A 12,005-nucleotide genomic window follows, 5' to 3' on the forward strand; every position below is an offset into this window, starting at 1 on the left:
ACACTGGATTAAATACAGCAGGTGGTACTGTATCACACATAAATCTGTTTTATCCTCCAGTATTCCACTGTTCGTTCTTACCATTTTTCATTGTTTTACATGTTATGCAATGTTGTAACAAGACATTCTTGGCACTTCCTTTTATAAAACTGTTTTGTGGTGAATACAATACTGTTCAGGTTGTTAATAAATGTTAATTTTATGGTTAAAACAAAAAATTCGACAATTTTTTTCCAATATAAGACATACCCTGAAAGTAAGACATAGTGGGGCTTTTGGGGATAAAAAGAAAGTAAGACACTGTCTTACTTTCGGGGAAACACGATATATATATATATATATATATGAATGAGTGTATTTTAATAAAGTGCTTTGTGATTTTAATTTAATACTACACTATGGGACAAATGGTGATTACATTGAGAAGTACAGTGTTACTTGAATTGTATTCCAGGACTTGCTTGTCTTCAGCTGGGCGAACGTGCAATAATTAAAAACTTTACATAAAGTCCCAGAATTCTTTCATAAGGGTCTTCATGTTTATAGTTTAAATACCATGTCATAGATATATAACTTATCATTACAAACACACTCACTATAGTGATAACATTACAGAGTGTACTAACAATAAACATGAATGTTCAAAAATCATAAAATAAATCAAACATGTGACCATAAACATGTGATGGTCAAAATAGCCCAAAAATAAATAAATAAGTCTACCATAAACCACAAAAAAGTGTTCCTAAACGTTAGTGTCCATAAAGTATTATATAATATGGTGTGGTGACTTCACTGTAGCTGTAAAGATGTGACATTCACCACATATGTTGCCCGTCACCTTAATGGGATTAACCCCCCTGGCGGTGTTCCCGAGTTTGGATCAGGGTGGAAGTTTTGTACCAAAAGTGATAACCCAGAGCCAGACTCGGGACCGCATCGCTGAATGCAGAAGGAGATTACTTACCTTCTCCCTTGGATCCAGTGATGTCCCCCCGCTGTACGAGCGGCTCGTCCTCTGCCGGATCTATCACGGAGCCGATCTCCGTTCCCTGTGAGCGTTGCGAAGCACGGGGACGGAGATCGGCGCCAAATTCAAAAAGTAAAACACACAGTATACATGCAGTATAATGTAATCTTACAGATTACATTGCTGTATGTAATTATTTCACATCCCCTTTGTCCCTCGTGGTCTGCCCAGTGTCCTGCATGCAGTTTTATATTATAAAAACTGTACTTTATGCCTGGAAACTGGAGATTGTCCATAGCAACCAAAACTGTCACTTTACATCAAAAATTATTTTAGACCAGCTAGAAAACAGCGATAATAAATTGGAATCACTCGCAGAATTGAGCGATAGCGATTTGTGGGGAGATCCGTTATCAAGTATTGAAAAGTAATGACAGTGACAATTCTGCAACTGAGCAAATTTCAGTGTTTTTGATTTGATTACATTATTGAATAATTTTTATTATTATTATATTATTATTTGGTATAATTCTTTATAGTTATTTATTATATTATAATTTATGATTTCATTTTTCAAACTTTATCATACCCGGGATGTCTGCTAGACTCTGGTTTGGACAGATTTAAGTGAGTTATTCCTAAGAATTACAGGACTACAATATAAAATACCAAATTTTCATGCAAAATAATTGTACCGCTTTTAGCACCTAAAATCTGAAATAATCATACCGCCAGGGAGGTTAAAGGCTTACCAGAAAGCCCTTTAGATAGGGTTAATAATGATGGAATCCTTGGATACTTCCTCCAGCAAACGATCTGCAGCAGTCGAAGAAGGTATCCCTCTCAGAGATGTCCAAACGGTGCCACAAGCCACTTGCTTCCAAGATAAAGGGTGCCCATCAATACAATTCTCCCTTCATGTGTACAAAACAATAATCCAATGGGGTTGCCAGTTATGGTCACATGTTTGATTTATTTTATGATTTTTGAACATTCATTTTTATTGCTTGCACACTCTGTAACATTATCACTATAGTGAGTGTGTTTGTAATGTCACATTTTACACATATTTTTCAAGCACTGCACTTTTGTTTCTATATGTTCCATTCGTGCCCCCTATCAGGGTTATAGTGTTCAGCTGTAGGACATCCTTAACAGGTTTTTTTTTTATTTATTATTTAAACTAGAATCCACATTCTCACCTAGCGCAAATTTTTCTTTTTATAACTATATCTTATCATTGTAAAAGAATATATTCTATACTTCTTTTTTTTTAAATTTTTCTGGGAAAAAAACAAAAACCACCTTTGAAAAAAAAGGGGAAAAAGGTTTTTTTGTTTAATTTTTCCTTTATTTTCCGGGCCTTCCAATCTCTAGATATGACATTCCAAGAACTCTGCTATGTATTATCTGTTATGTAACTGCAAATCATTCGATTCTATACAGTAGGCTTTATCTGATTTTTTTCCCATAAATAATCCCATAAAACATTTGGAAATGTAAACGTTTGTTACCCCAACACTTCATATTCCTGATATGTGCTAGACGTACCATATTCTTGCATGATAAAGTATCCTGTTTTCTTTGTATTGCTTCCTTTATGTGAAATTCCTGGTTCCTGTTAATCCCCTTGCTTTCCTATTAAAAACTGACCACACTAAGCTGGCGAGCACACAGTGGTAAGTTCTCTAGCTATGCTGGGAACTCAGCCTGCTCTCCTCTAATGATCAGACTTGTCCTGACACGCCCCCGCTGCACAGCCATTCAGTGTGCTGCTGCTTCTCCTCCCCCAGCTCTTATGCAGCTGAGAACAGAGGGAATGTGATCACTTATAAAAAAGGAAAAAAAGGTATTTAGAATTTTTTTTTATATCTATTCAAAAATGTTTTGCCTTTAATTTCTAATTCAAACTGAATGGGTTGTTATACAAGGTGATTGTTTACAATCACTTTAACATTTCTCAAATTTGGGTTGAGTTAGCAAAGTTTGATTTCTTGTCACCAGGTCTTTATTGTTAACGAGGACATTACAGGGCATCTTGTCCACCTTGACATGGCATTTCCAGGCCAAATTGTTACAAATATAGCTTAACCACTTCAATACAGGGCACTTTCACCCCCTTCCTTCCCAGCCCAATTTTCAGCTTTCAGCGCTCTAGCGCTTTCAGTGACAATTGCGCGGTCATGCTACACTGTACCCAAATGAAATTGTTATCATTTTGTTCGCACAAATAGAGCTTTATTTTGGTGGTATTTATTCACGACTCCGTTTTTTTTTTTTTGCGATATAAGCGCAAAAAAAGCGGACATTTGGGAAAAAAACAATATTTTCTTTTTTCTATTTGAAAAGAAATCCAATAAAATCAAATTTTGTCATAAATTTAAGCCAAAATGTATTCTGCTACATGTTTTTGGTAAAAAAAATTCCGTTAAGTGTATAATAATTGGTTTGTGTGATCACGGACATATGTACGCAAATGATCATGTACATATGTGTGCAGGTGATCACGTACATATGTGTGCAGATAATCATTGGGACATGTGATTTTAGTGGGACATATGTGGGGGACATGTTTTTATTATTAGGGACATGTGTTTTTATTATTTGGGGACATGTATGTTTTGGGACATGTGTGTTTTGGGGACATATGTGGGGACTGTGTTTGTACTGTGTGGTGTGTTGTGTGTTGACACTACACTGATGATCAGTGAGTAAAAAGCTGTGAAAAGCAGCCCATACTCACTGATCATCAGCCGGCTGCAGCGATCCGCTCTCCTCTCCTCTGCGATGACTTCCGTGTGAGGAGAGGAGAGCCGATTGCCTAGCAACCGGCTGTTTGTTTACATCACATGACGGCCGTGATTGGACACGGCCGTCATGTGATCAGGAGGGCCAATCACAGAGCCCTCCTGCCGATCTGAGATGTGCCGTGTCCGGGTGACACGAGCACATCGGGATCGCGCCGCTGCGCGGGCGCGTGCGCGTGCGATCCCGCTACTCCTGAAGGACGTTCCTGAACGTCCTATCAGGAGCAGGCGGCTCCCACCCGGCCGTATATATACATTGGCCGGGTGGGAAGTGGTTAAAGAAATAAACCTTAAAGGGCAGATGATACAGAATGCACGCACAACAGTGTTCACAATGATGTCCAATTTTAGACCTTTTTCATGCTACCTTTGATGCTGAAGTAGATCCGACACAGTGGGGGTTATTTACGAAAGGCAAATCCACTTTGCACTACAAGTACAAAAAGTACTAAAAGTGCACTTGAAATTGCACTGAAAGTGCACTTGGAAGTGCAGTCTCTGTAGATCGGAGGGAAACATGCAAGGAAAATAAAAAACAGCATTTTAGTTTGCACATGATTGGATGATAAAATCAGCAGAGCTTCCCCTCATTTCAGATCTACCCCTTAGATTTACAGCGACTGCACTTCCAAATGCACTTTCAGTGCAATTTCCAGTGCACGTTGCACTTGTAGTTTGCGCTTGTACTGCAAAGTGGATTTGCTTTTGTAAATAACCCCCACTGTGTACAAGCTCTCTTCAGGCCATGCTCTGTAGGCAGCTGTAGCCTGATACTGCTTATGCTGTGTACACACGATCGGAGTATCCGGCGGACAAACCGCTGGACTTTGCAGCAGAAGTTCGTCGGACTTTCCAAACGAGCGGACCTGCCCACAAACGACCAGACTTTTCCGGCGGACAAACCGCCGGACTATGGCGGGAGTCCGCCGGACTTTGGAAATGAACGGACTTGCCCACACACGGGGAAAAGTCCGTGGCTCCAGGAAGACAGGACTAGCGAAGGAAGGGAATGTCGCCGCCTCCATCGGCAATATTGACACCCCGCTGGCCCCGTCACCTGGTATGGACTTAAAGGGAAAGCCCTACGCCGGAAAAACGGAAGAAGAAGAGAAGGCGGCGGCGGCCACAGAAGACCGGGCCATCACTAGTAAAAGAGCTGGAAGAAGAAAGAGGAGGCCCGGCAAGCAGAATCGAAGAGGGGGACAAGACCCCCGAAGTCGGAAGAAGAGGCAGCGGCGTCAAAAGACCGGGCCACCGCTCGTAAAAGAGCTGGAAGAAGATAGCAAAAGCCCGGAAAGAAGAACCGAAGTCGGAAGAAGACCCCCGGACGGCGATGGTGACGATGAAGAAGAAAGCCGGGCTCCTCTGCTAGTAAAATAGCTAGCAGAAGATAGCGGAGGAGTCCGGAAAGAAGACCCCCCAAGACGGAAGACCACCAGAGCTGTGCAATAAATTATTTTAAAAACATGTGTTGTTTTTTTCTTTACACTTTTTTCACCAGGTGAATAGGTAGGGGTACATGGTACCCCAATACTCATTCACATAAGGTAGGGGGCCGGTATCTGGGGGCCCCCTTATGAAAGAGGGCTCCCAGATTCCAACAAGCCCCCCGCTCGCAGACCCCGACAACCAACGGCCAGGGGGTTGTCGGGAAGAGGCCCTTATCCTCATCAACATGGGGGTGCTTCCCCAAAGCACCCCCCATGTTGAGGGCACGCAGCCTGGTACGGCTCAGGGGGGGGGGGCGCTCACTCATCCCCACCCCCTTTCCTGACCATCCGGGCTGCGTGCTCGGATAAGGGTCTGATATGGACTTTGGGGGGACCCCACGCTGTTTTTTCGGCGTAGGACTTCCCCTTTAAGTCCATACCAGATGACGGGGCCAGCAAGGTGTCAATCTCGACGATGGAGGCGGCGACATTTACTTCCTTCGCTAGTCCCGTCTACATGGAGCCGCGTTCAAAATGAACTGACTTTTCTCCATGTGTGGGCAAGTCCGTTCATTTCAAAAGTCCGGCGGACTAGCACACAGACGGCCGGATTGTCCGCCGGACTGCCGAGTCCAGCGGACAATTTTGAGTCAAAACTTCTTTCTAAGTCCGCCAGACCTTTGGAAAGAAAAAGTCCGCCGGAGCCCACACACGGGCCGATTGTCTGGCAGACTCTGATCCGCCGGACCAAGTCCGTCGGATAGTCTGATCACGTGTACGTGGCATTACAGTTGCACACCTTGCTTCGGCCATGGTACTTGAATTAACTTGTGAGATTTGTCTTATTCTGAATAGCTTATTAGGTTGGAGAAGTTAATATAGTTGTTAATTTTAATCATAAAAAAACTTACTGGAAGTGCAGGAATAAAAACCAGTACATACTCTTCTGCCATACTGTAAATACAGAAAGTAACAGTCAGAAAAAAAACTATACTCTGAGGTTTTCACTGCCCAGAGCAGATGATATTTTGTTTGAAATATGTGGTAACCACAGCTATATATATAAAGAAAAGAATGTGTAGATAGAAACTACAGAGCACCAAGGACAAACAGAATATATAATAAACATAAACATGATGACAAAAGAAAAGATTTGATTATATTTTGATGGGCTGAACCAGCTTTGATTCATGGACCTTAAAAGATCCAGAATTTGTAATAAAAAGAGGATTCACAATCATTCTTTATACCGAGCCACAGCTAGGTCTTGTTTGAAGAGCAATAGAATGTTCTCAGTGTTTATGAATAGTGCCCAACAAGGAAAGCAAGCCAGCAGCAGTACAAGGAGCCCACGTTGCATGACAATGCCAATTAACTTTAGATTGTTGCCTCCGAATATCTATGAACAAAAGAAAAACAACATAATCTCAAATTAAATCATAATTGTTATGCTTCTGTATCTAAATCTGTTCTCAGGGACCATCAAATGAACATATGACCTTTTTTTTTTTTTAATGCGGGTCTGCAATTTGAATTGACTGTAATTAGAAGTACTGAAATATACAGTATTCCTGCAGTGTTTGGATACCCTGTGCCCTAACCCTCTCTGCTGAGTTGATTGCACTAAATAAACTCTTTAAATGTACTAACGTAACTGGCGCCCAATTTTTTTCACCAGCAAAAATCAAGGATTCCACCCGGAGAGGTAAAATACTAGCCTGCCAAGTTACCTAAGGGACCTCCTCCTCTGCCCAGGAGTAATGGGGTGCAACATTTCCAAAATATGAAAATTGAAGACTGTATTATTTTTAAACATTCCTTTTTATTTGAACAACCCTATGAAATAGCATTTTAGGACCTATTCCGTCAACTTTATTTTCTATAAAATCTAGTCTAGTTCATAATAAAGTACAGCCACAGGATATGCCTAAAAATATAATATATGAAATAATTAGAAAAGTGAAGCGCTCCAAGTAATAGCTTACATATGCATTAAATCAATCATATAAAGAATGTAATAAATGTTATATAAGCATCTAAACCACTGGGGAGGATGTGCCCTATGTGCAGGAGGATAGCTGTGGAGTTGTTCTCCAAAAGTGATATCAGACCCCCTTATTTAATAGTGAGGTCCATCATTGGAGGTGAGGGCACATCTTGGTTGCACATTTAGGTGATGTGTGCAGAAGATTAAACAGAATTTGTTGATCAGTTATGAGATTTATGCTCGCTGCATTGAAATTTCTTCTGATTTACATAGAGTGTGGGACATTGTGGACTGACACAATATTTCTCCTTTCATTTGTTCAGTGAGTTAATTGATTGTTATTTTGTATTTGTTTAAACTGCTTTATTATGTGATTTATATTATTTATATGATTGCTTTAATGCATATGTAAGGTATTACATATGCATTGCAGAGCTTTACTGTTTTTTAACCACTTCAGCCCCAGACGAATTAACAGCCTAAGGACCAGAGGTCTTTTTACAATTTCGCACTGCACTGCTTTAACTGGTAATTGCGCGGTCATGCAATGTTGTATCCAAACGAAATTTGCGTCCTTTTCTTCCCACAAATAGAGCTTTCTTTTGATGGTTTTCGATTGCCTCTGCGATTTTTACTTTTTGCGATATAAATGGAAAAAGACCGAAAATTTCGAGAAAAAAAGATATTTTCTACTTTTTGTTATAAGAAAAATCGAATAAACTCAATTTTACATTTAGGGCAAATTTTATTCAGCCACATGTCTTTAGTAAAAAAAATGTCAATAAGCGTATATTTATTGGTTTGCGCAAAAGTTATAGCGTCTACAAACTAGAGTACATGAGGTGCTAAAATGGCAGAGCAGTACAAACCCCCCCCCCCAAATGACCCCATTTTGGAAAGTAGACACCCCAAGGAAATTGCTGAGGGGCATGTTGAGCCCATTGAATTATTTTTTTTTGTCCCAAGTGATTGAATAATGACACAAAAAAAAAGTTTACAAAAAGTTGTCACTAAATGATATATTGCTCACACATGCCATAGTTATATGTGGAATTGCACCCCAAAATATATTCTGCTGCTTCTCCTGAGTACGGGGATACCACATATGTGGGACTTTTTGGGAGTCTAGCCGTGTATGGCACCCCGAAAACCAATCACTGCCTTCAGGATTTCTAAGGGTGCAAATTTTTGATTTCACTCCTCACTACCTATCACAGTTTCGAAGGCCATAAAATGCCAAAATAGCACAAAACCCCCCCAAATGACCCCATTTTGGAAAGTAGACACCCCAAGCTATTTACTGAGAGGCATGTTGAGTCAATGAAATATTTTATATTTTGCAAAAAAGTTGCAGGAATATTACAATTTTATTTATTTTTTGCACAAAGTTGTCACTAAATGATATATTGCTCACACATGCTATGGGCATAAGTGAAATTACACCCCAAAATAAATTCTGCTGCTTCTCCCGAGTATGGGGATACCACATGTGGGGGACTTTTTGGGAGTCTAGCCACGTACGGGACCCCGAAAATCAAGCACTGCCTTCCGGATTTAAATATAAAACGCTACAAAAAAAACTGTTAGCGATCGCAGGGATCAGGCCTGACTCTGCAAATGCTGCAATTATCTGTTTAGTGTTTTGTAAGTGACAGTGATCGATCGATACTGCACTTGGGTGGGCTGGGCGGAGGGGCAAAACGCAGGTGCCAGCAGGTATCTGGGCTGATCCCGCTAACAATGCGTTTTTTTGGAACCCTAAACTGCTGGGGACGCTAGTATAGATCTGATCAGATCTTGATCTGTTCAGATTCTATACCACTACGGGAGGTGTATGCTTTGCGCGTGGGTGTTAGCGGTACTGGCACTAACCTAGGGCTGCCTGGGGCGACGCAGACCCTGACCCTAAAACCTAATTGATATCACCCGCCGGGTGATCAGGGGGTTAAACCTTTATTGGGTAATAAATGGGTGAGCGGCGTGCTGACGTCACCGCATTTCCACGTTAATCCGGAAGGGCGGGCAGTGCAAACAAGAGAGAGCCGGCCGGCTCGTTTTTTATACGCTATACGCTTACACTCTGCTGGGAATTCGTGAGTTGTTACTTTACTTTTTATATTTTAATAAATCTTTACGGAATTATGCTATGGGAGCTTTTTTTCTTCTCTCTTTGCCGTACTAAATGATTGTGGTGGAACGAGATATACCATAAAAAGAGGGAGCAGATAGATTGGTGTTACCAACAGAGCCCAGTGTGGGGACCAGGAACGTAACATTTTACAAGCCCGTATGATCTCCCTAAAAAGAGATCTTGACAGCTGGTAAGCCTCCTCTAATTTGGTGGTGGATAATCTCTTTCTACTCTGGGTGCACCTGCTACGTGTGTAAAGGGTGGTTTTTAAGAGTCACCTAAAATGGACTAAGATTCAGCATCCTATCCATCTTTCCTTTTCTTTGGACTGCTTATATGCCTGGAAATTATTACTTTGGCACTATTTTTGCATGTTTTTGGGATTTTTTGTAAATTAGAAAAATTATGTCACTTTATAATTTTGTTTTATAAGTTTTAGCGCAGCCATATTTTTTGATTGTTGTATATTGTGTGTGTCTCGCATTGGGTTGCAGCAAGAACTTACTACTGTCAGTATTAACACTAATATCAAGTTTTTGTTTTATTTACACTTGATTTTTTCATATATATTTGTCTAGCACTTTGTTTAGACCAGCGCTGTTTTTCGAAGGTTTTAATAAATGGTGGGTGCCCTGATGCTATAAAAAGCAAACTAACCAGAGTCACCCGTAACACTTATACGGTGATCACTGGTGAAAGGGTTAACTAGGGGCAATCAGGGGGTTCAAATCTTTATAGGTAGTGAATGGGGGTCCCTGGCGCTATATAAAAACCTGACGGGGAACCTAAATAACTAACTGGCTAACCAGCGTCACCAGTGGCACTTATACTGTGATCGCTGGTAAAAGGGTTAACTAGGGGCAATCGGGGAGTTAAAACCATTATTGGGTAGTATATGGGGGTACCTAGCGCTATAAAAACCTGGCGGTGAACCTAAAAAAATAACTAGCTACCTAGCAGCACTAGTGACACTAATGCAGCAATCAGAAAAATGATCGCTTAGTGACACTGGCAAAAGGGGGTGAAAGGGTTAACTAGGGGCAATCAGGGGGTTAAAACCATTATTAGGTAGTATATCGGGGTACCTAGCGCTATAAAAACCTGGCGGTGAACCTAAAAAAATAACTAGCTACTTAGCGGCACCAGTGACACTAATGCAGCGATCAGAAAAATGATCGCTTAGTGACACTGGCAAAAGGGGGTGAAAGGGTTAACTAGGGGCAATCAGGGGGTTAAAACCGTTATTGGGTAGTATATCGGGGTGCCTAGCGCTATAAAAATCTGGCGGTGAACCTAAAAAAATAACTAGCTACTTAGCGGCACCAGTGACACTAATGAAGCGATCAGAAAAACGATCGCTTAGTGATACTGGCAAAAGGGGGTGAAAGGGTTAACTGGGGCAATCAGGGGGTTAAAACCATTATTGGGTAGTATATCGGGGTACCTAGCGCTATAAAAACCTGGCGGTGAACCTAAAAAAATAACTAGCTACCTAGCGACACCAGTGACACTAATACAGCGATCAGAAAAACTATCGCTTAGTGACACTGGCAAAAGGGGGTGAAAGGGTTAACTCTAGGGGCAATCAGGGGGTTAAACCTTTATTTGGGAGTGGTAGGGGGCTACCCTGGACCTAACACTAACTGCCCTGACAGTTTTTACTTTTACAACCGACACTGAATGCAGTGATCAGAAAATAGATGATCACTGCAATCAGTGACACTGTGACTGGGAGGAGGAGGGGGGGGCAGATCGGGGGGGTGATCAGGGGGGGGGTTTGTGTGCCTATGTGTACCTACATGTCAGTGTAGTGTTGGTGCACACTTACTTTCACTCTTCTGCTCGTAGTCCGGTCAAAAAGACCGCCCCGGGGAGAATGACATCACTTCCTCCCTGCCTGTGTTTACTATACACAGTGGGAGGAAGCTTCTCATTCGCCAGGAGCGATCGAGAGGGGATGGCCAGAAACCAACGGCCATCCCCTCATCCCGGATCGCTCCTGAAGCGAAACGGACTGCCGCATCCAGCGGGAGGGGGTCCGATCGGACCCCCCACCCTCTGGAAGGCAAGCACGTACATGTACGTGCTTGTGCCTGTACATGCCATTGTGATGACGTACATTGGCATGCGGCGGTCCTTAAGTGGTTAAATATATTTATCTTGTATTTTTGTTTTTGACTGCACAATTTTTAGTGCTTTACTATATTATATTTAGATTTGTTTTTATGAGGTTGTGCGGGAACATATAGATTTTTTGTTTTTTTTCACATTTAATTTATTGCTCTACCAATGTTTTCCTAGGTATGTAAAGAGAACAACATATTAATGCTTCATAATTAATATCTTTGATATCCACATACCTTACAGTATATGACACTTACCTGTGATATGAGTGTATCACATGCTGAAGATAAGCCAAGCCCCACTGAAAGACCAGTGACTGAAATAACCTGTTATAAGATAATGTTCATTATAATATGTATGTAGAATAAAGCTAGAATAATTTATTTTATACACATTGTGCTCATTCAATAATATAATACAATTAGATTTGAGGATGTTCAAAGTGCAGTAGCGCATAGCCAGTGGCAGAACTACCGCTATAGCGACCCATGCTGGTGCTATGGGGCTCGCAGCCGAGTGGGGCCCAGTCATAGTTGCCAATAGAATTCCTTTTCTC

At 41.4% G+C, this 12,005-nt stretch overlaps 1 protein-coding gene across 3 annotated transcripts in view; it reads right to left on the minus strand.

Annotated features, from left to right (window-relative positions):
• The window catches only part of LOC143983028 (multidrug and toxin extrusion protein 2-like), a 76,200-nt gene that overhangs the window by 38,901 nt on the left and 25,294 nt on the right, over positions 1-12,005 (minus strand). For all 3 annotated transcript variants that reach the window (XM_077482256.1, XM_077482255.1, XM_077482254.1), the window contains 3 exons: positions 11,707-11,775; positions 6,458-6,606; positions 6,119-6,161 (listed from right to left, as the gene is read on the minus strand). In XM_077482256.1, coding sequence (XP_077338382.1) covers positions 6,119-6,161; positions 6,458-6,606; positions 11,707-11,775 — 261 coding nt within the window. The remainder of the gene's footprint in view (positions 1-6,118; positions 6,162-6,457; positions 6,607-11,706; positions 11,776-12,005) is intronic.

Source organism: Lithobates pipiens, unplaced genomic scaffold (genome assembly GCF_037356315.1).
Source record: "Lithobates pipiens isolate NorthernLeopardFrog02 unplaced genomic scaffold, aLitPip1_a1.2 Scaffold_16, whole genome shotgun sequence".
NCBI lineage: Eukaryota > Metazoa > Chordata > Amphibia > Anura > Ranidae > Lithobates > Lithobates pipiens.